The 27798-nt window shown below is 36.8% G+C and overlaps 2 protein-coding genes and 1 pseudogene across 2 annotated transcripts; all 3 read left to right on the top strand.

Annotated features, from left to right (window-relative positions):
• The first annotated feature begins 6520 nt into the window (after window positions 1–6520).
• On the top strand, window positions 6521–7765 carry LOC121748374 (40S ribosomal protein S23). The gene is made up of 4 exons (XM_042142691.1): window positions 6521–6604; window positions 7015–7170; window positions 7259–7385; window positions 7468–7765. Exons 1-4 carry the CDS (start codon window positions 6600–6602, stop codon window positions 7606–7608), a joined length of 429 nt encoding a protein of 142 aa, XP_041998625.1. The 5' UTR covers window positions 6521–6599; the 3' UTR covers window positions 7609–7765.
• A 5148-nt stretch (window positions 7766–12913) lies between these two features.
• LOC121780923 (protein FAR1-RELATED SEQUENCE 5-like) lies at window positions 12914–14730 on the top strand. The gene is made up of 4 exons (XM_042178616.1): window positions 12914–12923; window positions 12979–13702; window positions 14017–14083; window positions 14134–14730. Exons 1-4 carry the CDS (start codon window positions 12914–12916, stop codon window positions 14728–14730), a joined length of 1398 nt encoding a protein of 465 aa, XP_042034550.1.
• Window positions 14731–26763: 12033 nt separating this feature from the next.
• On the top strand, window positions 26764–27534 carry LOC121748382 (annotated as a pseudogene).
• The last annotated feature ends 264 nt before the right edge of the window (window positions 27535–27798 follow it).

Genomic DNA, 27798 nt, shown 5'->3' on the forward strand with positions numbered 1-27798 from the left:
AGTGACAAAATCAAGGTATACGACATGTATGCAAAGGCAATCACGTTAAAACAAAAGGAGGAACCACTGGAGGAGATCTGGACCAAACTAAACGATTTATGGATCTCCATAGATCAGAGGTATCCAAATCCAATGAAATATGCATAAGACATAGACATATACAACACAGAGAAACAAGAGCAGAGGCTATTCCAGCTATTAGTCGCCCTAAATAGCAAATATGAAAACATCAAGAAGGAAATCCTGAGAACAGAGCCACTTCCCTCAGCCGAAGCGGCATACGCCATTCTCCGGTGAGAAGATGTCCGATCGAGTGTCCTCCAGACATAGGACTCCGGCACACAAGGAATCGGAGCAGGCCTGGCCGTGACCAATCAATGGCAGCATCGGAACCATCCTCAACGGAGCGGCGGCAGAATTGGCGGTGGGTGGAACAAACGGACCGAAGAAGACAAATCGAGACTTATATGCTCTCATTGTGGAATGAAGAAGCACAACCGTGAGACTTGCTTCGAGATTCATGGTTACCCGGAGTGGTGGCAGGAGAAGAAGACCAAACCACCGCCAGCCCCATCCAGAGGAAATGGCCGAGCAGCAGCGGCGATAGGCGGAGGAGAACCGGTCGCCACCATCGGGAGCAACGTGGAAGCCGCTAACCACCGAGGCGGCAACCCGGAAATAGGAGATGCAACAACCGGAGTCGCAGTCGTCGCCAGAGGAGGAGACGGATTAATTTCGTCGAGTGAAAATGAGGAGACGTCAGGTAAATTAGGGTTTGGGCATGAGAAATTATTCTCAAGCCCTTATCCTTTCATACTCTCTAAAAAGGACCCCCCAGACCCTGGTAAATTATACAATGCACCCCGAAAATTGCAAAATAACCCCCATACTCCCAGATATTGCAAACAGACCACACCACTGCAGAAATTTACAAATAAAACCCCTACAGTTAGAAAAAATCCCGAAACAGTCGTTATACCTTGTAAAAATCCCGAAACAACCCCTATACATTGTAAAAATCGGTTCCAGATACTTGAAAATTTACCTGCATCCTATGCCTTGAACGTATCCTCCAAAGAGAAAAATGACAAGTGGATTTTTGATTGTGGAGCCACTGACACGATTACTTATGATATCTCTGATATATCCAATATGCATAGGGCACCGAAAAGCCATATTCAAACTGCAGTGGCGAATTTACACCTGTTGAAGGAGCGGGAACAGTCAGAGTGTCATCAGCTCTTACATTGTCTAATTGTTTATATGTTCCTTCTATGTCGCATAAACTGTTATCAATCACTCACGTGACGAAAGAATTAAACTGTACATTGCTGATGCAACCAACTTTCTGTCTGTTACAGGATATCAGGACATGGGAAATTATTGGACGTGGCACTGAACGGGACGGGCTGTATTATGTGGATGAAATAGCACAACGAGGAACTGCTTTGCTAACTCATGGGACTTCCGATAGGGAGGCTTGGCTCTGGCATCGACGTTTGGGACATCCTTCCACGGGTTATTTAAAAATCCTTTTTCCTAAGTTTAGTCAAGATATGTACTGTGAAACCTGTGTGTTGGCCAAAAGCCATAGACATTCATATAAATCAAACAATACTCGAGTTGATTCCCTTTTTTCACTAGTTCATTCCGATGTGTGGGGTCCCTCTCCTACTGTGGGGGGACAAGGGTTCAAATATTTTCTCCTCTTTATAGATGACTGCACTCGTATGACCTGGGTCTACTTTATGAAAAAGAAAAATGAAGTTTTTGAACATTTTAGTCACTTTCATGCACTAGTTCAAACCCAATTTCAGAAAAACATAAAGACCCTTCGTTCGGACAATGGGGGGGAATTTGTCAACTCAAAAATGAAAACTTTTTGTCACGATAAAGGTCTTGTCCACCAAACCACATGCCCATACACCCCAGAACAAAATGGCGTATCAGAAAGGAAAAACCGCACCCTCCTAGAAATGGCTAAAGCCATGCTTATTGAGTCTAACACCCCCAAACACTTCTGGCCCGAAGTTGTTGCCGCATCTGTCTATCTGACAAACCGATTACCGTCTAGAACTCTTGACCTGCAAACACCCATGCAAGTCCTCTCGACGCTAGCCCACATACCATTACCTTTGACCTTGTAGCCTCGAGTGTTCGGATGCCTAGTGTTTGTACACATCCCAAAGCATGAACGAAATAAACTAGCCCCCTGTGCTATAAAATGTGTCTTCGTGGAGTATGGGATCTCACAGAAGGGTTATAGATGTTTCGACCCTAAAACCAATCGCTTGTTCACCACTATGAACTGCGATTTCCTTGAGACATACTATTTCTTTAACCAACTTAGCGGTTAGGGGGAGAGTCAGAGTGATCCACTAAGCTGGTTACCAGCCCAGAACAGCCCAACGAGCTCATCGACTCAAGGCCCAAGAGAAGAAGAAGTTGAAGAAGAAATACAGCCCGCACCAAACAGTGACACCATCCAAGAAGATCCCCTACTGGTATCCCCTGTAAGTACTCTTCAAACTCCGACTGATTTGGTATGCGTTGGCGAAACTGACCCTGAGACAGATAATGAGGCCGAAGCAGTCTCACAAAGTGAGTCAGGCATTTGTGATCTATTGGAAGAACAGATCAGTGAAGAACTTGGAGGGTACAAACTTCCTCCAAGGGCCAACAGAGGAATTCCACCGAAACGATATAGCCCCGACGTCATCAGCAGAAAAGCTAAGTACTCGGTCGTGAACCTAACTAAGGGACACCTCTCAGAGATGGCACACGCATTCGAGGCCGCCCTATATGAAGAATAGGAGATTCCATGTACTGTGGAAGAAGCATGTAGACACAAACACTGGCGAGAGGCGATGATGAAAGAAATGGGAGCCTTAGAAAGAAACGGCACATGGGAGAAATGCAAAATCCCAGATGGAAAGAAAGCAGTTGGATGTAAGTGGGTGTTCACTATCAAACGAAGGCCAGATGGATCTATAGAAAGATACAAAGCACGACTAGTCGCCAAGGGCTACACCCAGACTTACGGAGTTGACTACGATGAGACTTTCTCACCAGTAGCAAAAATGAATACCATTCGGGTACTCCTATCAGTGGCCGCAAATAGGGACTGTCCACTTCACCAATTTGATGTAACAAACGCATTTCTACATGGGGAACTAAAAAGAGAAGTATACATGGAAGCTCCCCCTGGATTCTCGGAGGGATTTGAAAAAGGGGAAGGATGTCGTCTAAAGAAGACCCTCTACGGACTTAAACAGTCCCCAAGGGTTTGGTTTGGGAGATTCAAAGAAGCCATGACCAAATATGGGTTTCGGCAAAGTCACTCAGATCACACTCTGTTCTTGAAAAAGCGAGAGGAGAAAATCATGTGTCTGATCATCTATGTAGATGATATGATTATCACGGGAGATGATACAGAAGAAATAGAAAGACTAAAGGGGAGCTTATTCCAAGAGTTTGAAATGAAAAATTTGGGGAATCTCAAATACTTCTTAGGGATAGAAGTACTACGGTCCGAAGGAGGAATCTTGACAAAAGAAGTACATTCTGGATATTCTAGCGGAGACAGGCTTGATTGATTGCAAACCCGCCGACACACCGATACTAGTGAACCATGGGCTGCAGATCTCTGAGAAAGCTGAATTAGTAGATCAAAGCAACAACCAGCGCCTGGTGGGGAAACTCATCTACCTTTCTCATACTAGACCAGACATTGCGTATGCAGTAGGGATAGTGAGCCAATTTATGCATCGATCGCAAAAAGATCACTTTGAAGCTGCTTTGAGGATCGTGCGGTATCTCAAAGGAACAGTTGGACATGGTATAATGTTCAAAAAGAATAAACATCGAGGAATTTATGGATTCACCGATGTTGACTGGGCGAGTAATCCAATCGATCGAAAATCAACAGCCGGATACTTCACGTTTGTCAAAGGTAATCTAGTAACATGGAGAAGTAAGAAACAAAAGGTGGTGGCGTTATCAAGTGCTGAAGCCGAATTTCGAGGGATAAAAAGTGGATTAATGGAGATTTTATGGCTTAGAAGATTGATGAATGAAATTGGGTTCACACAAGAAAAGAGTCAACTGTACTGTGACAACAAGGCAACAATTTGTATATCCGAGAATCCGGTTCAGCACGATAGAACAAAACATGTTGAAGTCGACAGAGACTTCATTAAAGAGAAGTTGGAGAGTGGAGTTGTGGAGCTACCATTTGTCCGGTCCGAAGAACAGTTAGCCGATATCCTCACCAAAGCAGCCAATTTAAGAAGCCTCATGAACGTACTTGCCAAGTTGAGCTTTGGAGATCCCACCACTCAACTTGAGGGGGAGTGTTGAGAAAGGAAAAGATACCAAAGAATAAAGGCAATTATGGACCACAATTATGCTCCAAAAATAGAATAGAGAAATTGATAATTTATTGATACTAAATTGATCTTGTACCTTAATTACATATGTATCATCCCTATATAAAGAGGGAGTCTCTGCAGTAATATAATCATCATAAAATTATCAATTACAATACCTCTTCATTCTCCAATTATGCCTAATATCTCATTCAAGAGATGTCAACTTTCTTTTTTTTTGAGTGAATGATGAATTCTTCCAAAGCATCCGGTCAAAATAAAGATAGATCCTCAAGGCATAATTACGAACTAAATCATGTTAATTGACATGATGAGAATATTTGACTGATTTATGCAATAAATTTTTGTTTTGATGAATAACTCTTTTCCATCCCAATAAAAAAGCGTAGGGATCAGATTCATTTAGTTTCACTTCACAGATACAGGTCAATACAACCGAAAGATGGTCAATCTCTCAACATAGATCACATATAAAAAAGTAAACTAACAAGAACATGAACTATAACTCAGATCCAACCAAGACTATTACACCTATTCACATATTAGGGAGTTTCACATAATTGGAATTTCTGTACAATGAACAAATGTTATAGACTATTTTTATTTGGTACCATTATATATATTGCGCAGATCATTAGCTCATAATGTATATTAACTTAAAATATTATAACAATGCAGTAAGGAGCAAATTGCATTTCCATGAAATTTATTTGTCTGAATATATGCAACTATTATTTTATTAGAAAGTCCTCTACTAATGCTTACAACACCATAATCCAAAACTAAGACTAAATCTACACCCTTAAATTTTGAAATGAGTGAATGAGATTAAAGCTTACAAATTTCAATAAATAGTAGATAAAATATCAACAAAAGAGTAATATCATCATTATATTATCATTTGATAATTTTCATAGATATTTTTTTATATCAACATAGTGTATTACAAATATTAACAATATGACATGAGAATATCAACACAAGTACTAGAAAATATCAACACAGTTTTATTGATATTTTCCTATATTATATTGAGATTTTGCGTACACTATATTGAGTTTTTTTTTGCACTTGTTGATAAAATCTGTTTTATCAACATGTACGAAAATTGAAATATAATTTATAAAATTTTATCACCAGAACATCGTCGGAACATATGCAATTGAGATCTTGTTGGAATCCTTATAAAATTATCTTTAATTTGATATATTTTTTGTGAAAAAATAATTCAAATCGAGAGAGTTACATAAATTTAAAGTTTTAAGATGATTTTGATGAGAGTGAATTGACATTATTACCTTTAATTTTATTTAATAATTTTTTTAATTTAAAATATAATCCATGTGCCATTATTTCAACCACTACCACTAATATGGTCTTAATTTGTAATTGTTAATTAGTTAGTAATCCCCTTTATTAGAATACTTATAAAATTTTCTTTAAATTGATATAAGTACCTAAAAATATAATTTAAATCCATATAATTATATCAAATTTATATTTTTGGATTTTTTTTGAGAATTTTAAGAAATACTATCACTATTAATGATTAAAAATTCAAAACATCAACAAGTTATAACAATACGGGATTTACTATAGTGCATCAATTATTACTTACCCTTAAAAAGATTAATTCTCTAATTTAATCTTACTATATAAAATAAATCTTATAAATCTGCCAAATGACGTAATCTATATTCTAATGACGTTAATTTTGATATAAAGTTGAGTTTTAATTTAATCCATTCTACATATAAATATATAATGAGCACAAAAACCTAATTGACATGACCCATTGTTTTTTTTTTGTTGTTGGGCTGGTTTGGTGGCCTAAAGATTTAAGGTTGGTTAATACCCAACTTACCTCTTCTCTTACGTTAAAAATAGACAACTCTCATTTCAAAGCTGCGGCCATTCTGTAAGCATCCATTTTTTACAATTAAAATCCGCTTTTCATTAATGATTTTTCCAAATAGTATAAATATTTGCAAGTTATGAGCATGCAAAATTAACAAGATTGGGCTTTAGGCCCACATAAATTAAAAGAAAATAGAAGTACCAAACATTGATTCAAGCTGGCCCAAATTTGAATGTATAAATATAATTACCTAGCACCATTTTTTGAGTTTATCAGACTAGGTTTTTCGCTCCGGCCGCTGTCGCTCTTCGCCTTTCAACCTTCATCGCCCCCTTCGTCTCTAATCTGCAATCATGGGGTATCTGTTCTCAGCACTTGCTTTCGTGTTTAAAACTTTTTACGATTAGTTTACTGTCGTTTAGGGTTTATGGTTTTTGATATTCGAGTGAATGGATCTCAATCGTATTCGCGTATTGGCTGTCCGGCTGTTTATTGGGGCTAGACGATGCTGAGTCTTTAATTTCCTATTAGCCTTCACATGTGTTAGTCGTGATTTAGCTTACATGAATAATGTAGTGTGTTAAACTTAATTGCTTGATTTTTTTCATGACTTACTAGCTATCTATAGTGATCGAGTTGCTGTTCTTACATACATAAATGCCTAATGTCTGTTTTGTCTGATTAGAAATTTTAGTTACGTTGTAGTGATGAATATCTCACTTGCGTGTGTCAATTTGTTAATGCTACTATTATTTTATCTTATTGAAGGAAAACGCGTGGTATGGGAGCTGGGCGTAAGCTCAAGTCTCACCGTAGGACTCAAAGATGGGCTGACAAATCTTACAAGAAATCTCATCTTGGGAATGAATGGAAAAAACCATTTGCCGGTTCGTCCCATGCCAAGGGCATTGTCCTTGAGAAAATGTTAGACTCGCCCCATACCTTTTGTCTAATTGTCATCATTAAGTAAGTCTAATTGACTTGCAATTGGCTTGTGGTTTTGTGAATATAGAGGTATTGAAGCTAAGCAGCCGAATTCTGCTATTCGTAAGTGTGCTAGAGTGCAGCTGATCAAGAATGGCAAGAAGATTGCTGCTTTTGTTCCCAATGATGGTTGTTTAAACTACATTGAAGAAAATGTAGGCTCCTTGCATTTCTGTGAATTGTCCTTGCAATCATTGTGTGTTTAATTAACATTTCAACCTTACTTTTATATTGTAGGACGAAGTGTTGATTGCTGGATTTGGGCGTAAGGGGCATGCCGTGGGAGATATTCCTGGTGTTAGATTTAAGGTGGTCAAGGTATCTGGAGTTTCACTCCTTGCCCTCTTCAAGGAGAAGAAAGAAAAGCCTAGGTCTTAAATCTGTCCCTTTCTTTTTGTAGTGGCTGAGAACTCACTGTTTTGATATAATGATTCAAATATTTTGAGTTTATTGCGTGACAATATACCTGTCTTATTTAGATGATTCAAATATTTTGAGTTTATTGCGTGACAATATACCTGTCTTATTTAGCTTACCACATCTGTAATGGTGCTTGAGTTCATATCATAATTTGCTGATTTGCTTTCTCTCCTTAGAAAATATGAATGCCTGTTTTCTCATCTAACCTCCTACCGGTAATTGATTTGGCCCAAAATCGCACATAGTTCTTCTCGGGATCTTTGTTGCTGTGATTCTTGAGATTTTATTTGTGCGGACAACAAGCCAATCTAATCTGCTTGAGCCCTCTCCATTCACTATCCATGGAGTTGTGCTTCAATGTTATTGGATTACACCATTTTGTTATTCATGTTTTATTAACCGATGATTATCAAACATCAAAATATATATTTTATGCAGTTGTCGATGCCCACTGATTATTAATGTTTTGCTCCTTTGTTCTATCATTCTGCAATAAACATCGTTTGTTAAAGTTGTACGGAGTGACTGTGTCTTTTAGTAGTTTCTATTTCAACTTTCTACCCAATCTAAAATTCCAAAATTGGGATATTTCTTAATGATTTTGCTTCCTGTCTCTCATAAATGTCCAATTTTGCCTTTTTGTTAGGTTCGCTTATATTTTATTAGTGTGTGCACACTTATAATTTATATGTTTGTATAAAACTTATTTATATGAAAGTGGATTTCATTTTTATTAAATGTTTCGACTTGCTTTTCTTTATACTTTTTAAAGTTAAATGTTTGACACAATGTTCCTTTATATTTTTTTAAGTTAAATGTTTGACTGTGTATGGAGGTAGTAGTTTATTTTATTTTGTTTCTTTCAAATAACCGAATGTTTTAATAGAATGTAATGATGCTTCTTTATATTTTTTTAAGTTAAATGTTCGACACAATGTGTATGGAGGTAGTAGTTTATTTTATTTTGTTTCTTTCAAATAACCGAATGTTTTAATATAAATTATAATCTAATGATGCTTGGAGATCGTGCAATCTTTTTGATAAGTTAGTAATATCAAGATAGAGAATTATATATGAACATTTATTGGTTGATATTATAGTTAAGCTTAACTTAAAGCTCAATATAAGGCAATGCTTTTTCCAATTTTACTAAAATTATAACTTTAATCATGTTTATGTAATTCACTAATTTGTAGTTAAGTCAGATTATTTAATATACTATACAAATTTAGATAATTACTTTTCTATCAAACAACAACGAAAAAAATCTTATCTGTGGATATCTTGACATTTCTTATATTGTTTTAATATTTTCTCATATCTCATTTTTCTTATCAAATGAGTCATAACTTTATGTGAATTATTAATTCGTTTGTTCGATTCGCTGAAGGATTTACTATTGATTCGTTGTGGAGGGAGTATTTATGTTTTACCTAACACATTTCTTAATACAACACAACAAAATGGATAAATGTAATTTTTTAACTTGCCCTATCCTCCTCTCTCCTATTTTGTATACTACTCCCCTTTCTTCATTTTATCCGTCTGCTATAAGAAATTTTAGTTTATTTTTGCTATAAATGATAATAAAATTTATACTTCATTCATATTTTAAGTATCATAAATTTAAATCAAATTAGATAAAAATGTCATGTGATGTCATGTCTTAACACGCATTTATTACCTGATTTTGCTCTAAAAATATGACTCCTCTGTCTCATGATAAATAAAGTATTTCTTTTAGGTACAAGATTTAAGAAATTGATACTATTTAAAGAGTTAAAATAGAGTGAGCAAAGTATGAGAGAAAAAAAAAGTAGAGAAGTGGAGAGAAAATAAAGTAACAGAGGTGGTTTTTTGATAAAAATTGAAATAACTCACTTAAAGTGGGGCATTCCAAAAAAGGAATATGACTTGTTATCTTGGACAAAAGAAGTAATTACTATTCCCTCAATCTCACAAAAATTTGCACTATTTCTTTTTTAGTCTGTCCCACAAAAATATGTACAGTACTTTTTTGAATTTTGAAAACTCATTTTTCTCTACAGAGGTGGTACCCATTTTCGATTAACAATATTTTAATTTCTTTTTCTTTATGTCTCTCTCTTACTTTATCAATTATGCATTAAAATTCGTGTCGAACCCAAAAAATATATTTTTATGGGACTGAGGGAGTATAAATTATAAAGACATTATTGTTACATGTGAACAGTTGTTTGAATATTACTCCCTTCGTCCCATCTTAAGTGGAGCATTTCCTTTTCAGCACAAAATTTCATGTAGTTTTGTTTTGTAAGTTAAGTGAAGAGAAGAAAAAGTAAGAGTAAGAAAAAAAGTAGAGATAATGATGTTTTTATTTTGAGAAATACTATGTCATTTAGAGTGGAAATTTTCAAAAAGAACAACATATGTTACTTAAAGGCTTCTTGGTATGATGGAATGGAATGAGACGGGAATGGAGTGGAGATGAGGATGGAATGAAGGTGGGAATGGAATGACAATTCCATTCCATTCTCGTGCTTAGTAAACACACGGAATGCAAAAGGAATAGAATTGTTATTCCTTGATTGATTTCATTCCTATGTTTGATAACTACAAATTAATATAGAAATGGAATGGAATGAAATAAAAATAATTAATAGGTTGATTCTACCCAAAAAAATATATTTAAGAGTGCATTCAGTACATGGAATTGAGGGCTTGGAATTGGAATTGGAGCCTCTAATTCCAAATCTGCTGTTCGGTATCATAAAAAAATTGGATTTGGAATTGAATTGCAATTCCAAATATTCCAATTCCACATTTTGAATTTCATATCAAAAGTAGAAAATTGTAATACCAAAATCCAAATAGTCACAAAATTTCACTATATATACACTTGACACATTACACACACTACACACATTTTACACATTTCACACACTACACACAGTTTACACAGTTCACACACTACACACATTTCACACATTTCACACACTACACACATTTCACACAGTTCACACACTACACACATTTCACACACTACACGCACTTCACATACTACACACACTACACACACTACACGCACTTCACACAGTACACACACTAGACACACTTCACACACTGCACACATCACACACTGCACACATCACACACTGCACACATTTCACACACCGCACATTTAACACACTGCACACACCGCACATTTAACACACTGCAGACACTACACATTTCACACACTGCACACACTTTACATTTCACACACTAAACACTTCACACACTACACACAATTCAAACACTACTCACATTTCAAGCATCCTATTTTTTTTTATTTTTTTCAGCTTTTAGATTTTTTTTCAATTTGAACCGAATCGAATCGAAAAACTAAAATTTTTCAAAAGTTTAAACTAAATCAAACCGAAAAAATGAACTAAATTTGAAATTTTAGTTTGTGTGAAGTGTGTGTATTTCGTGTAAAATTTGTAAGTGTGTGTAATGTGTAGACAATGTGTATATTTTGTGTATAGTGTATGTAGTGTGTTTATTTTGTGTGCAATGTGTGTATTTTGTGTGTATAGTGTGTGAAATGTGTGTAGTTAGTGAAGTGTGTGAAGTGCGTGTAGTGTGTGAAATGTGTGTAGTGTGTGAACTGTGTGTAGTTGGTGAAATGTGTGTAGTGTGTGAAGTGCGTGTAGTGGGTGTAGTGCGTGTAGTGCGTGCAGTGTGTGAAGTGCATGTAGTGTGTGAAGTGTGTGAAGTGCGTGTAGTGCGTGTAGTGTGTGTAGTGCATGCAGTGTGTGAAGTGCGTGTAGTGTGTGAAATGTGTGAAATGTATGAAGTGTGTGAAATGTGTTTGAAATGTGTGTAGTGTCTGAAGTGGGTGAAATGTGTGTAGTGTGTGAAATGTGTGTAGTGTGTGAAGTGTGTGTGAAATGTGTGAAGTGTGTGTAGTGTGTAAAGTGTGTGAAGTGCATGAAGTGCGTGTAGTGTGTGAAATGCGTGTAGTGTGTGAAATGTGAGAAGTGCGTGTAGTGTGTGAAATGTGTGTAGTGCATGAAATGTGTGAAATGCGTATAGTGTGTGAAGTGTGTGAAGTGTGCGAAATGTGTAAAGTGTGTGTAGTGTGTATAGTGTAACATTCTTGACCAAAATATGCATCATTTTATATTTTGATGTATTATATTGTTATTTGCATTTTATATTTTGATGTATTATATTGTTATTTGCATTATGAATATGTTAATTAGGTATTATAGAGATTAATAAACTGAAATCATCCATAATTAATTATAAGATATTTTGATGTATTATATTGTTATTTGCATTATGAATATATTAATTAGGTATTATAGAGATTAATAAACTGAAATTCATCCATAATTAATTAGTTATAATTTATACTGTTGAATATTTTTAATAAATAGATAATTAAGTGTGCATGTGAACGTGTGAATGTGTGCATGTAATATTTATATATATATAAATATTTATATAAAGCAACCCTATATATATATATATATATATATATATAAAAAGTATGGGTTTATATAAAGAAATACATACCAAATTTCAGCCATAGGATATGGCGAGATCATCTTGATTTTAAAACATCTGATGGCTCAAATAATTCATTAAATATTGTTATTTTATTCAATAAAAATCCATTAAGGTTAATTAAGTAATTAGCTCTATCACGTTGATTATGGCATCTCCTATAATCTTGTCATTTCTCTTTCCAATATCAAAGTATACGCGTGAATTAGGAGATAAATTTCTTAAACTGCATCTTCTACCTATATTCATCTTCTTCAGCCACTGTAACATCAAACTTCCATTATAATTGTTTCAGATTATTATTTTACATTCTCAAATATATATCATCTTCGTTGGAAGATCATAACTCCAATCGAGTTACAGATTAGTCTATGCAATTTTATATTCTATATCATCATCGTTGGCAAATACCAAAATCCAAAATGGAATCCGACACACATTCTACTTCGCACGTAGATAATCAATCATATTCAGATGACGTTGTTGGCAATACATGTTATGGTCATATTTTTTATTTTCAGTTGTTTGTTCTGCTCCGATTAACATATTTGTATATGTTTATGTCATCGAATTCATTTATATGAATCTTTTGTAAGTATATTATTTGATCGATTTGTCCTCTGTGATTTGATTTCTGTATAGTATGACACATTTTAGTTTAAGATAGTTGTATGAGTTGTATGCCGCGATTTCATCCTATTATGACATATTATCATTCTACATCCAGTAGATGGAAGCTTGTTTGTAATCTTCATCGTTAGTGTTTAGGTGTTTTCTGATTATGATTTATTACAGATGTAAGTACACCAGAATCCCCTATAGAACTTAAACCATTTGTTGGTCGTAGCTTCCCCATATTGGACAACGCAATTGAATTTTACGAGAACTATGGTCGAAGTGTTGGATTTGATACAAGGAAGAACAGTTCAAAGAAGGTTGATAGTATCACCATATGGTTTTACATGGTGTGTAACAGAGAAGGTGAACAGAAATTTAGTGATCAACAGCCCAAACGACGACGTAAATCGAAAAAATGTGGATGTAATGCTTGTGTTGCATTCAAATTTGATTCTGACCGTGGTTACGTCATTCAACATTTGAACGAAGAACACAACCACCCCATGGTTGATATACAACACCAGAAGTTCATGAGATTAAATCGTCAAATTGAACCAGTTCACCAAAAATTTATTTCGTATTGTGCTGGTGCTAATATTGGTCCATCTCTCACTTTCAAGCTATTGACTGAATTGATGGGCGGATATGAGTCTGTTGGGTGTACTGTGTTGGACATCCGTAACTACACACGGGACATCATAAGATACGCTGAAAGATATGACGCCCAAATGATAATAGACGAGATGAAGAAGAAGGAAAATTGTGACGCCTTCATGTACGAGTATGAAGTTGATTCTCGTAGTCGACTGATGCATTTATTCTGGTGTGATCCTATTGCTAAGATGAATTTTATGCAATTTGGTGACATTGTCTCGTTTGACACTACGTACTCAACTAATAGGTAAATGTTTTTTTTTTTTTATATTTATATCATATATATGAAGGAGGAAATTACAAATCAAATCAACTCCTATAACAAGGAGGAAAGACAAATTACGCCACCCAGGGTTCGAACTCGAGACCTCCAAGATAGACGCAGTATCCAGCACCCTTTACCGCTAGGCCAAGGGGCTTGGATAACTAATAGGTAAATGTTGTCTACTTAAAATTGATGCATTTTTCTTTTATGCTATGATTCGAGTTTATTATGACCTATTAGTTGCTATATAATATTCACTTGTAAATGTTGTAAACATGTTTTATGTTTCTTTGAAGGTACTCAATGATTTATGCTCCGTTCACTGGGAAGGACAACTATGGCGCGCAGTGTCATTTGGAGCTGGTTTGCTTTGTAGTGAGAGCGCAGACTCTTTCTCTTGGCTATTCAAGCAGTTTGTAAAGTGCATGGGCATAGCTCCCAAGTTGATAATTACTGATCAAGACTTGGGCATGAAAGTTGCTGTTGAAAAAGTTCTTGTGAATACACGTCACAGATGGTGTATGTGGCACATCATGGCAAAAGTGGCTGAAAAGGTTCCTAAGTCACTTCTAGGTAATCCTGATTTTAAAAAGGATTTGAATTCATGTGTTTGGTCTAAGTTGATTGAACCCACAGAGTTTGAAGACAAGTGGAAGACTGTGATGGAGACATATGATCTTGAAGGCGCTGAATGGTTCGGTTCTATGTTCGAATCAAGAAAGTTTTGGGTTCCTGCATACTTTAGGGAGTTCCTTAACAATTCTTTGATAAAGACGACTTCTGTTTCGGAATCTCAGAACAGTTATTTCAAGAGGTATACTCAGTCTAGGGCTAACCTTGTTGTTTTTTTAATGAATTTCAACAATGCTGTTAATGCCCAACGAAACTACTCCGCAAAGCTGGATTATAAGGATTATAATACTACCGCAAAGATGAAAACAGAGTGGTCTCTTGAGAAGCATGCATCTACAATATTCACAGATGGTGCATTCAAGGAAATTCAAGAATAGATACTAGAGGCTTATAACCACTGCAGCCTTGTATCTATATCAAATGATTCAAGTCCAGAGGTTTACAAGGTTTTAGATCATTTTTCAAACACATGGACTGTCACATTCTTTGTGGAGGATTTTATGTGTCAATGTGGTTGTAAGATGTTTTCTATGACTGGTCTTGTATGCTGCCACATCTTCCTTGTGTTGAAGAACAAAAAGATGCGCTTGATTCCTGAGAATCTGATTGGAGGTCGATGGTTGAAATCTCCTCTACTTAAGGCAGTTCATGTCGTTCAATGCCAAGATGTAGCAACACATGTTTATGTTGATGAGAAGAAGAAGGCACAAGAAATTTTGTTGGGAGAGATGTTGGGTCTATACCAGGCTGTATCTGTAGATATTGATCAAATTCATGAGCTAACATCTATAGTTTGTGAAGCAAGATAACAGATTTTTATCGACGGCGTAGTAACGTCTACAGCCCAGAAGAAGAAAATAATGGAGGAATATTATGGGACTAAGGCACCTCAGGAAGTAGATGTACAACCTCCTGAAGTCGTTAGCACGAAGGGTAGTGGTAGTAGACTCCCCTCAAGAGTGGAGAAGGCTTTGAAGCTTAAGAGCAAGCCTTTGCGTCAATGTAAGAAATGTCAGGAGTGGGGTCACCACGATTCAAGGAATTGCGACAAATTTAAAGAGAGAAAAGCTGCGGTCCAGAAGAAATTCTGATGTTTGATACAATGTATTACGTTTTTTTACGTAATACGTCGGTATAAATTTCTTTTGGAGACCATTTTATTTGCAATGTTACGTTTTTAGAAATTACTGAGTTTGCATTTTGTTTGTCAATAGTTGTATGTCAGGTATAGAACTTTGGTTTATTATGACTCAGTTTAACATTACCTTGTCATGACCCATATATCCATCTATGACCCAAGTGATTAAATTAAGTTTTTGGAGTATAAAACACTAGTTTTATTTGATGACTCTAATGTTGCCTAAATATGACACAATATACCCACATTACGATATGACATATAAAATCGTTTATTATGACCCAAAAGTATAATTAATGTTCTTAAGAATTTTTTTGCAGGATTCAATCGTTATAGCTTTTTTGTATGTTACAAACTTGCATAGACTCGTGTATTTGTTTTTAAATATGATCAACACACGAGAATATTATTCGTTCGTACTACGGAACGGATTTTTTTGCATCCAAACATATATATCTCATAGAATGAGTCATTTTGGTTTTTGTAGTTTTATGCCATGCCTCATGTGACTGTATATTATGACACAGATTTACCTAACAATTCTATAACTCACATCCAATATATATTACAAGATACAATAGGGTCACTTTGGTTTTTTGTAGTTTTACGCCATGCCTCATGTGTCGGTATATTATGACACAGATTTATCTAACAATTATATAACACACATTCAGTATACATTACAAGAAATAATTGTAAAGCATTTAAAGGTCATTTTAAGGGAATTTTTTTTCGGCTTATAGATGAAACAGTGTGTTGTACCATTGACATCCACATGCTGAATAAAAAATGATTCAAAAACAAGAGAAATACTATCTTTGATGAAATGAACAAAATGACCCACTAATGTAAGTTACGACATAACCATTTGGCGAGATCCATAGTTTGCTATCATGTTTTCTACGTTGATCTTGTTTTTCTTGTTCTCCTTTGCATAATGTTTAGATGCCGCCTCTTTATTCAGTAACGCGCTGTGATTATTTCCTGCCAACATCAACACACGGTTATATTTTGCTCATAAATACTGAAGCACACCTTTGTTTTTAGTCGATAGTCCACAATTCCATTGACCCTCTCTTTCACCCATGTAGACTTCTAGGTGCCTAAGAAAATAAACCCCGCTGTCTGTGGATCTCCAACTCATTTTCAACCTCTGAATAGGTACGTTAATCACTGATTTGCATTGATTGTGACAACCAATCATTGCTAAATACTTACAAAAGAACGTCCTCTGTAAAAAACATGCAATGTGTTAGTATATACAACAATTAAGTATTACTGTGACGAGTAATGTTTTATCCATACCAATGCCTTTGGAAAATAGCGGTAGGTGAATCGCAAGTCATGGTCTTCTCCATCTTTACAAGCATCTATAATCACCACTGCTTTTCGTTTGAAACAGAAGCACACAGTGTAATACCTTTTTGAAACACAGAATGCAAAGAAAACCTATATTTTCATAGTTTGTTAGAAAGTTTTGAAATATGGGTGGAGGCCTTTTTCAAATTAAATTACAATTCTATCATGGATGCAACAGCAATATACCATATCTATGTCCCCCCATTTGAAGTGTGGTATTTCGCTGACTTCTTTGTCAATGTTTGAGGAAAATTCATCTAGTTTGTCCTCATCATCAACTTTTCCATTAATCTCCACAACCGTGTAAATCTACATAGGTTTAATCAGAAGAGTTAGTTCACAAATTCATGTTAAAAAGTCACGGTTTAGGTTAACTCACTGCAGGGTAGGTTGTGAAAAATAGCCTTTTTGGAGAAGTGGCCGATTTCAAAGCTTCCATATGGTTAAGTACAAAGCAGAAGGCGCTAATTATTCCACTAGAAACCTCATGATACGGCAGTAACGAACAGAATTCAAAAAGCATGACTTCAACAACTCGGTCATTGTATATAATATGTTCTCTGGCATTCAAACAATTATTAATTTGTTATTAGGTCAAAGATAAAAATTGTACGCTGATATCATATCACTTACTCATTTCCGTGGTAAGTGGTCATCAACCAGTAATACATAACTTGTTCATCTGGAGTAAGCTTGCATGACACTGTAACTGCTCTCTCAAGAAATGGTGAACGCAATGCATTAGAACATCTCAAGTCTGCCTTAAGGGCGAATGTTCATCTTCAATTTTTGCTGGTTGTCATGTAGCTACAATTAGAAGGTATAGATCAGTTGTATGTGATGTAAAAATATAATATATGTTCAGTTTAGGTAGTACACGCCCTACTACGTACAACTAAATAGATAATTACAACAAATCTTACTTGTTCGTTTGTATAGACGACCAATTCTTTGCCCAGTTTTGGTTCTGACTTTTTAGTGAAAGGTGTGACAAAATCCTCATCAACATCATTACATTCCATGTACGCTTCCACTGCAGACTGTACAATGGCTTCCACATCGAGTTCATTATCCTACATATTTATTACCAGAAAGGTACATAAGACGTCATACAAAATTGTAGTATGTCTTTGATAATGTAATTAAGGATAGACACATACATTAGTTTCATCCTTGCTTATAAGCTTATTATCCAAAATTGGTATTGATTTCGTTCCCGAAGCTTCCGAATAAAATTCATCAGCAGCATCATCTCCACCGTCTTCCATGTAGTCGGCCATGGCTGATTTTACAATCTTTTCCACATTGATACATCCTTCCTATTTATTATGCAATGCACATTTAATAAGTTTAATAATATTTGGCTGACGTTGTTCTGCTTTTCTTTTGTTCATAATGGATGCATACAAGAATATATTTCAAACTGGAAGTACCTTTTCTAAACCCGTCTGATGTGATGCATCGCTACCACTGTTAAATGATGTACCAATTATTGGGTTGTTGACCTGGTACCCACTCTGGAACAATCATATATGTTAAGTGTTATATATCATCTCAACAAACATGGCAGTACATATAGTTTTCGAATGACATTTTAACATTAACATTTACCTTTGATGCACACAAAAGAGCTGCTCCAGAACAAACACTTATAACAGTTTTTTAGTGTCCGAGCTTTGGATCCTTCCTATAGCTGTGAAGCTACTAATCTCCGAAACAAACTAAAATAAATGGTAGTATTAATGAATGTTTACGTATGTCATAGATATACAAAAATAATTGCTACATATAGTATGATAATATCATGACTTGAACCCTATTTATTGCGATCTATATCAATAAACGTAAAAAATTATTACACAACAATTACCTTGTTTACTCCAGCCTGTGGTGTAACAACACAATTATGTAATTCATTTATGTTAGTCCTTTTTCCTTGTTGCACACCGATTCTTCTTGCGAGATCACCCTGCAATTCAGTTTGTTTGCCGAACAAAATACTTTGGATAATGGTATCAAAAATCAAACTAAAAGAGTAATTATATGCTATATATATAATAAAAGTTTTGAAATAGGTTCCAAATATTAGTACGATCGGAGAATACATTAACAAGTACAACAAACATTAAATATGTGTTTTCGGTCATACTAATATAATTTTTAAGTCAAGAAAACATATGGTTAAATTAGGTCATAACAAGCTGGAACTTGGTTATATGTACAACGCATTCACTTACAATGACCAAAAAATTAAATGGCGAATTTTGGGTCATAATAAACGGATTATAGAGTCATAATACATACGTTTAATTTGGGTAATAATAAGCAGGCCCTAGGTCATACGAATGGAGAATATGCATTTGGGTCATATTAAACACATAATTGGTCATGGAAATAAAAGGTTACACATCGTGCCAAATGAGTATGGCCCTGGGTTCCACATTGTCACTGCATCATTACAAATTACAAAAGTCTTGTCCACAATAGTGTTCAAATATTTAGTACATGCAACTTGGTTCACCAGCAAAAATTACATTGGTTTCGAGTTAGTCTTCAACTTACATTCTTTGGTACAAACGAAGGATGGATGTCAAACGGTGGCCCTTCCTCTGCAAGCTGTGTAAGTTGTGCCGTAACCTTGAACATGCTCTGCACAACCTCTACAAGCTCTGGTGCATTCAACTGGTCCTTCGCCAAAGCTGTCTTCAATGATGTCATTGTTTCCTCCTCATCCACCTCCAGCTCGGGAATTACCCCAATCATATTGCACGCAGTTGATCCAGCAATCTTCATTGCTTCAAAGTTCTGAATTACATTAGTTAAATCATTCATACTTATCAATAAATTCTGCAGCCCCCTCACAGCATCTTCACTTGCGGCTGCAAATCCCTCGAATGCAATTTCCTACTGGTCCTTTTCCTCCGTTTCTTCCTCTTCAAAAACAAGTATGGTTGATGGATGCGGCAGCTTGTCAGGGTCACCTCTGTCTACTAAACTTCCCCTCCCTATTGTATCGGCAGATTCAAGCTCCATTCTCTCTCTTTGCCTTAGTTTTTCGCTTGTCCAGCCAAAAACTGTAGGGAAAACGCGTGACACCAGATGTTTTTTGTGGAAAACCCGATCCACATAAAAAGCCTGAAATTGATGTTTAAGTTTTAAGTAGTTATAAGTCATGCTTCATGATTTGAAATTTCATACATAATGCAGATTTGTAAAAGGGAATTGAAAAAAAAACTGTTTATAAAGTCAAGTGGACATCTTCCGGGTAAATTGCAAGCCGTTGGTTTTCCTGCTGGATAGTGCAGTCTACCTCCCCAAAACATTTGACCAGGTCATATGCCATTTTCCCTGGGACCTCAGCGATACCAAAAATGCCTCAACTCTCCAAATCCCATGTCCATCACTTCATTCATCTGTTCTTCGCTCCACATACTCTTCGGGGGTTGTACTCGACGCAAGCTCCCACAGCATCTCCTTAAAATTCTCCCCAATGAATCTCTTCTTGAAGTTGTTGTATATGTGCTGTACACAGAAGCGATGCTCACTCTGTGGGAAATCCTCGAGGATTGCTTTTGCAAGACCCTATCAAATGTGGCTTCCCACAAATTAGTACAAGCCCTAGAAAATCGCTTTATCACACTCAAACTACTACTGCATAGGCCAAATCACAACTATAATACTATTACTTTGAAATCACATTTGAAGTATACACGTTTTAATGAAATCACATTAGTCGTACCTTCTGCTGGTCAGACATGAATACAAATCTTGGGGCATTCTCGTGTATTTGGAGGTCATCTGCCAGATAGGTGAGGAACCATTTCCACTGTTCGTAGCTCTCAGCCTCCGTCACAGCCCACGCAATAGGCCACCAACCGTTATTTGGATCAATTCCCATAGCCGTCATAAGTTGCCCTCTGTACATGCCTCGCAAGAAACAGGCATCCAAGAATATAATTGGACGACAAAAACGCATCCAACCTTTTTTCAGCGGTCCAAGACAACAATAAAATCTCAAGAATCGCGGGCCCACAACTTCAGGATCCCTGAAGTTCTCGTAGTGTATATGCACACTAGAGTGAGCGTGTGTCCGTTCCAATTCTGCTTTGTAGTCAATAGTCTCCGATATTGTAGTCCTGCCTTGCCAAAAATACCTTCCAGTGCACTATCTCTTGCGCGGTACGCCTTCATCCTGCCAACTTTGAGTCCGAATTCCTCATCAACACACTGCCGTATAGCCGCCAACGGGATGTGGGGATTTGCCTTGATTTTCTCTATGTATCGCTCGGCTAGCCACTTGGACGTCAGCCATCTCTGATCCAACACTTGAGAGCATGTGTGAGCATGGTCTCTCTGCATATTCACTACCACAAAATCAGTATTGTTGTGGGCTTCGATCTTCCTTGCATAAACATACCACTCACATGGCTTTCCCTTACAAATGGCACGAAGCCTTTTGCCATCATTCTTCGCTACGTGTACAGGTCGTCTGGTCATTATCGCGTAATGGCGAATGACCTGATAGAAATAATCTCTATCCTTAAAGAAATCACCGGGCTTCCAATTTGGAACCTCATTTGTCAGCTTGAAGGGGGTGTACTTGATACCTTTTTACGCAAGCCTTCCAAGTCGTCTAGATCTTGGATATCTTGTAGCTCATCAACTGCATCTGGCTCGTATAGGGGGTTTGTATATGACAAGTTCCCTTTCTCAACAACAGGGGAGAACTTTCGCTTTTTCCTGGACCCTCCGCTACCTTCACCAGACTGCTGGGCAGAGCCGTGTGCTTCGGTGTGTGGCTCTGCACTTCCTTGTTGTTGCTGACATAACGACTCGTAGTATGAAGTAAACATTTGTTCATCACGACACATGTTGGCCAAAGAGATAAAATGGTCAACCTCATCAGCATCATCATCGTCATTAATTCCCTCGTTATGAAGATGACATCCATCAGGAACATAATCGAACAACGGACAATACACATCGGGTACATCTCCTGCCGCGGGTATGGGTTCTGCACAAGCCTCATCTGGAGCTTGAGCTGGAGCTGGGTCTGGAACCGGATCTGGAGCTGAAGCTGGAGCTGACTCTTGCAATTGGGTGTCGGTGTCAGCGGCGGCCATGAACAATTCATGGGTAATGTCCTCAATGATTGGCATGAAATCATTGTCTACCCGCCAATGCAGACCCATGGTGATATGACAATAAAGCCCTTTTAGGGCTGAAGGGCATTTTGGTCCGAAAAAACCTCATTTGTGATTATGGTTTAGGTCAGAGGCATGTGGCGATATTTTTTTTAGTCAGAGGTCTGGAGTGAAACTTTTGAAAAGGTCAGGGTTATTTTATGCAGTTCACTCTTTAAACATATAAGGAATTTGCACAATCCATATAGTTTAATGATTTTAAACATAAGTTGAAAGGTTATGAAAAATACCTAATTTTACCTAAATTTGATGATATTTCATTCCCAACCAAAATCCTTTATTTTACAAGAATTATTGAAATCAGTAATGTTGATTTCTATCATGCATTGAACTTTGAACTTATAAATAAAAGAGTGAACTACATAAATGATACCTGATCTTTCACTTTCGCACATAAATGGTACTTGAACTTTATTTTATACTCCCTTCATCCGCGAATAGGAGTCCCGTTTTGCTATTTTAGTCCGTCCGCGAATAGGAGTCCCGGTTCACTTTTTCCATAAATGGTAATAGGGTCTCATCTTCCACTAACTCATTCCACTCACATTTCATTAAAAACAAATATATACAAGTGAGACCCCTATTCTACTAACTTATTTCCACTCACTCTTCTTAACATTTCTTAAAACCCGTGCCGCCAAGAAATGAGATTCCTAATGGTGGACGGAGGGAGTATCGTTTTTGGTATCCAGTGACAAAAATAACCTTAGGTATTGAACATGTGATTTTTTTGTTACGAAGGATATTTTTGAAAATTTCAATTAAATAGGGAGTACCAAACATGTGATTTTTTTCCTTCCTTTCTTATTTATTTTTTTCTTCTTTAGTTTCCTTTCTTTCTTTTTTCTTTTTACATACATCTAATTGCATTCATAATAAAAATCAAGAACAAAACACTTAATTAAATTCATTATTTAAAGTAATTAAATCAATTGAATATTTTTTATTAAATAATTTTTACTCATTTTAGGATTGAAACACTTAACTAAAAATATTCAACTCTTTATATCATTATGAATGCAATTCACAATTTTAAATTTTTGTTAAGGCTATATTGATTAGTTATTAATTTAATATAAAATAATAATAACTATTATTATTATATTATATGATTCATAATTTAAATAATTATACTATAATTATTTATTAATTACTACTAGTTTTTAGTATTATAACAATAATATTATTATAATAATTAAATATAATTATAATTTTTAATGTATAACATGAAAATAATAATATTAATATTGATTAATGATAATAGTATAAAAAGTGAGGAGAATGAGAGAAGATACTATAATATCACTTTTGGTACTAGTTTTGTGTATTCCCAAATGGAAAAATGTATTTGTTTAGAGGACATTTTGGGATGAAAATCACACTAGGTACCAAAAATGTGATTTATGGAATACCAAAAACGATATAAAATAAAGATCAGATATCATTTACGTGCGAAAGAGAAAGATTAGGTATGTATTGTAGTCCAATCTAAATAAAATTATCTAGCACCAGGGGCGGACACACGTTCATGGAGGGTAGGGCTTAAGCCCTTACCCAATTTTTCTTTTCAAGTTTTTTGCTATTGTTAAAATTTTCAAAACTTTTGAAATGTGTCTTCAGCCCTGCCAAACTGGAGTCGTTTAAGACTAAATCATCAGAAATTTTATGGTGAGAAGGGGTTGAACAATCAACTGAATCAAGATATCAAAAATTGGAGAGAATGGGATGAAGAACAGTGGTTAATATCGAGGTAGTTTAAGAAAGAAGATGATATGATTAAATACATTAATACTACTAAACAATTAATATGATTATATTATTATAAAATTTTTTGTAAAACGTGTCAAGATGTTGTGCTGCTTTACACGTCGGTTCATTTATTGGCTGTTGATTTAAATTAGCAATTTCTTAAATTCAGTATATTTGTTTGAAATATACTACTATGAATTTCGTTAACTACTATTGTGTTAGACTTACTTTTATTTAGGAGTGTTAACTAAATTTCAATTTATTAACTTAGTTTCCAATTTTAATGAATTCAATAAATATTATATTTTCTTCACCACTACAACTTTTTCGTGAATCATAATTTATTAAGTACTATTATTTCAATTTTCTTTGCAAATAATCCATGGAACTCAAAATTTGTTTTCTTAGTGACTTTAAACCATAAGATACAATTTTCTCCTTTTTTTTTAAAGTTTAATTATGCAAAAATATTTTGTATTATTTTTTGCTATAGATTATCATAAAAAACACTACATCTGTTTTCAAAAAATTGTCTAATTTTTTATTTTAGTATGTCCACAAAAGTTAGTGTTATTTTTGTTTATGAAATATTTTCACTAATTTTCTCCTTCCCTCGTGCACTTTACCCACCATTTCTTTTTATCTCTGCTATGTTACTAATACGCGTTAAAAGTTATTTCGTCCACAAATAAGACTATTTTTAATTTCTCGTATAGTTCTACTTCTAAGTAAAGCCTTTAGAGCATTAGCAATGGGGCGCCCTAAGGCGCGCCACGTCAGCAGTTTTATCCTCCTACCTCCCCACCTGCAGTGGGGCGCCCTAAGGTGCGCCCTATGGCGCGCCACATCATCATTTTATTGTTTTGTTTAATTAATTTAACTGTTTTCAAATAACAAGTAATGAGTAAATAAAAAACGGTCTAAATAACAAACGGCGAAGTTTTAATAAAAAAAAAGTTACATCATTGAACTAATTAAAAAAAAAAACTAAGTCGGACCAATTCCCAACTTCCAACGCAGCTCATCGAGTAACGCCCGGAGATATTCGGCTTCGTCGGGGTCGGTACACTTCTTGAGGGCCCTGTGCGTCTGCAACATCGTCCTTGCCATCGACGCTGTTGCTAACGACTCAAACGCGGTGGCCGTCTGGGCCGGGAGCTCTACCGGGACCGGAGCTTGGGTTGCAGCGGTCGACGATGAGGTCGCGGTCGCCTTCCCCTTGGCCTTCGCAACCTTGACGCCGGGAGGACGCCGGAAGGACACCGGTGTGCCGGAACTCCCTTCATCCACGTACGTCCGGTTGAGGTCAACCGGGTGACTTCCGCTGCCGCTGCTCGTGTAGTCACCAACTTCGGTGACCTTCGTCCTCTTCGGCGCACTAGTGTGCAGAATTCCACCTTGGAACTTCTGCTTCTCCCTCAAGAGCGCCCAGATGGCCTCGTGCTTGAAATCGCCGAACATCGACCGGTACGACAACATCGCTTTAGTGCGCACGTCGCTCGCGCTCTCGCCGCTCACCTGTGACCGCGTGAACTTCTCGAACTCCGCCGCGTACAAGTTCACTTGCTTCTTGACTTGATCCCAGTGCTTGCGGAGTTGCTCACGCTTGGGCTTGTACGCGGTCGGCGGCTTGACCGAATTGTACAGATCCGCGATGCGTTCCCAGTACGCGATCTGTCGCCGGTTGTTCGCGAATATCGGATCTTCCGATATATCTACCCAACACCGGGCCAAAGTGAGAGTTTCGTCGTCGTTGTAGTTCGTACGGCCGGGGGCGTACTCATCGCAATCACCGGGAGGCGGCAACTTCTGCGCCCGCTGCCGGTTCCGCTTCTTTCTGGCTGGGGCGGAAGCGGTCGCGGCGGGGTCGGGATCGGCCGCTGCGGTTGGACGGTGCGGAGACGGCTCCATGTCAGACAACCCATACGATTTCGTACTGAAATCGGGATCGTAATAGATGTTGGTGTCGAACGAACGATAATCGCCGGGTTCTGTACCCGGCCAATGCGCCCCTGCGCTAAACGTAGGACTATTGGGGCTTGAATCCATTTCGTAGTAATTATGTAAATGTAAGTTTCGAAAATGAAATCGCGTGAAATGTTACAAATGAACGGTATTTATAAAAAAACGAAATCGCGTGCCATCGTCCGCGGTCTGCGACCTCCACAATGTGGCGGACGATGGCGCGGACGATGACCATCGTCCGCGCTATCCTCCGCGACCGAAGTATAGGGCGCGACTATCGTCCGCGCCCTATGGCGCGCACCCGCAATGGGTGCGGACGATGGATGGCGCGGACGATGCGCGCCATCGGGCATGCCATCGTCCGCCCATTACGGATGCTCTTACTAGCACTATTTTTTTGAAGGATATAGTACTGCGACACATTAATTCAAGCTGGCCCGAATTTGAACCTATAAATTAAGTAACCTAGCACAATTTTTTGAGATTAACAGACTAGGGTTTTGCGCTCCGGCCGCTGTCGCTCTTCGCCTCCCGACCTTCATAGTCTCTATTCTGCAATCATGGGGTATCTGCTCTCAGCACTTGTTTCGTTTATAAAACATTTTACCATTCGTTTACTGTCGTTTAGGGTTTATGGTTTTTGATCTTCCAGTGAATCGATCTATCCGTGGATTTACTGTCCGGCTGTTTGTTGAGATTAGAGTCTTTAATTTCCGATTAGCCTTCACATGTGTTAGACGAGATTTAGCCTACTTGAATAATGTAGTGTTATACTCCTTAATTCCTTGATTTTTTTTCATGACCTGTTGTCCTCTCTGGTTATCGACTTGCGATTCTTCCATAAATAAATGCTTAATGTCTGTCTTCTGATTTGTCCGATTAGAAATTTGAGTTACGTTACATTGATGAGATTAGAAAGCTTTGAACTTTTTAAACATCTCATTTTATTGTGTCAGTTTGTTAACGGCATTATTTTATCTTATTGCAGGAAAACGCGTGGTATGGGAGCTGGGCGTAAGCTCAAGTCTCACCGTAGGACTCAAAGATGGGCTGACAAATCTTACAAAAATCTCATCTTGGGAATGAATGGAAAAAACCATTTTCCGGGTCTTCCCATGCCAAGGGCATTGTTCTTGACAAAATGTTAGATTCGCCCATACCTTTGTCTAGTTGTAATCATATAGTAGTTCTAATTGATTTGCAATTGACTGGTGATTTTACGAATATAGAGGTATTGAAGCTAAGCAGCCGAATTCTGCTATTCGTAAGTGTGCTAGAGTGCAACTTATCAAGAATGGCAAGAAGATTGCTGCTTTCGTTCCCAATGATGGTTGCTTAAACTACATTGAAGAAAATGTAAGCTCCCTTGCATGTTTTGCTGCCCTTTCAATTGTCCTCACTATCATTGTGTGTTGAATTAACATTTCAACCTTACTGTTATATTGTAGGATGAAGTGTTGATTGCTGGATTTGGGCGTAAGGGACATGCCGTGGGAGATATTCCTGGTGTTAGATTTAAGGTGGTCAAGGTATCTGGAGTTTCACTCCTTGCCCTCTTCAAGGAGAAGAAAGAAAAGCCTAGGTCTTAAATCTGTCCCTTTCTTTTTGTAGTGGCTGGTAACTCACTGTTTTGATATAACGATTCAAATGTTTTGAGTTTGAGTTTATTGTGAGGATAATATACCATCTTATTTAGCTTACCACATCTGTAATACTATTGAGTTCATATCATAATTTGCTGTTTTGCCTTCTCTCCTTCGAAGATATGAATGACTGTTTTCTCATCTAACCTTCTACCTATAATTGATTTGGTCTTTGCTTGATTCTTGTCGTTAGCATTTTTAAAACCCAATCGCACATAGATCTTCTCGGAATCTTTCTTGCTGTGATTCTTGAGATTTTATTTGTGCGGACAACAAGCCAATCTAATCTGCTTGAGCCCTCTCCATTCACTATCCATGGAGTTGTGCTTCAATGTTATTGGATTACATCTTTTTGTTAACCTACGATTATCAAATAGTATCAAAATA

The sequence above is a fragment of the Salvia splendens genome, chromosome 1 (genome assembly GCF_004379255.2).
Source record: "Salvia splendens isolate huo1 chromosome 1, SspV2, whole genome shotgun sequence".
NCBI lineage: Eukaryota > Viridiplantae > Streptophyta > Magnoliopsida > Lamiales > Lamiaceae > Salvia > Salvia splendens.

What these genes read in the sequence shown, in the direction of transcription:
- LOC121780923 (XM_042178616.1), top strand. An exon ending in ACTACGTACTCAACTAATAG is followed by an intron (nt 13,703 to 14,016) that starts GTAAATGTTTTT and finishes GTTTCTTTGAAG; the next exon opens with GTACTCAATGATTTATGCTC. An exon ending in CGCAGTGTCATTTGGAGCTG is followed by an intron (nt 14,084 to 14,133) that starts GTTTGCTTTGTA and finishes CTATTCAAGCAG; the next exon opens with TTTGTAAAGTGCATGGGCAT.
- LOC121748374 (XM_042142691.1), top strand. An exon ending in GGCATTGTCCTTGAGAAAAT is followed by an intron (nt 7,171 to 7,258) that starts GTTAGACTCGCC and finishes TTGTGAATATAG; the next exon opens with AGGTATTGAAGCTAAGCAGC. An exon ending in TAAACTACATTGAAGAAAAT is followed by an intron (nt 7,386 to 7,467) that starts GTAGGCTCCTTG and finishes TTTATATTGTAG; the next exon opens with GACGAAGTGTTGATTGCTGG.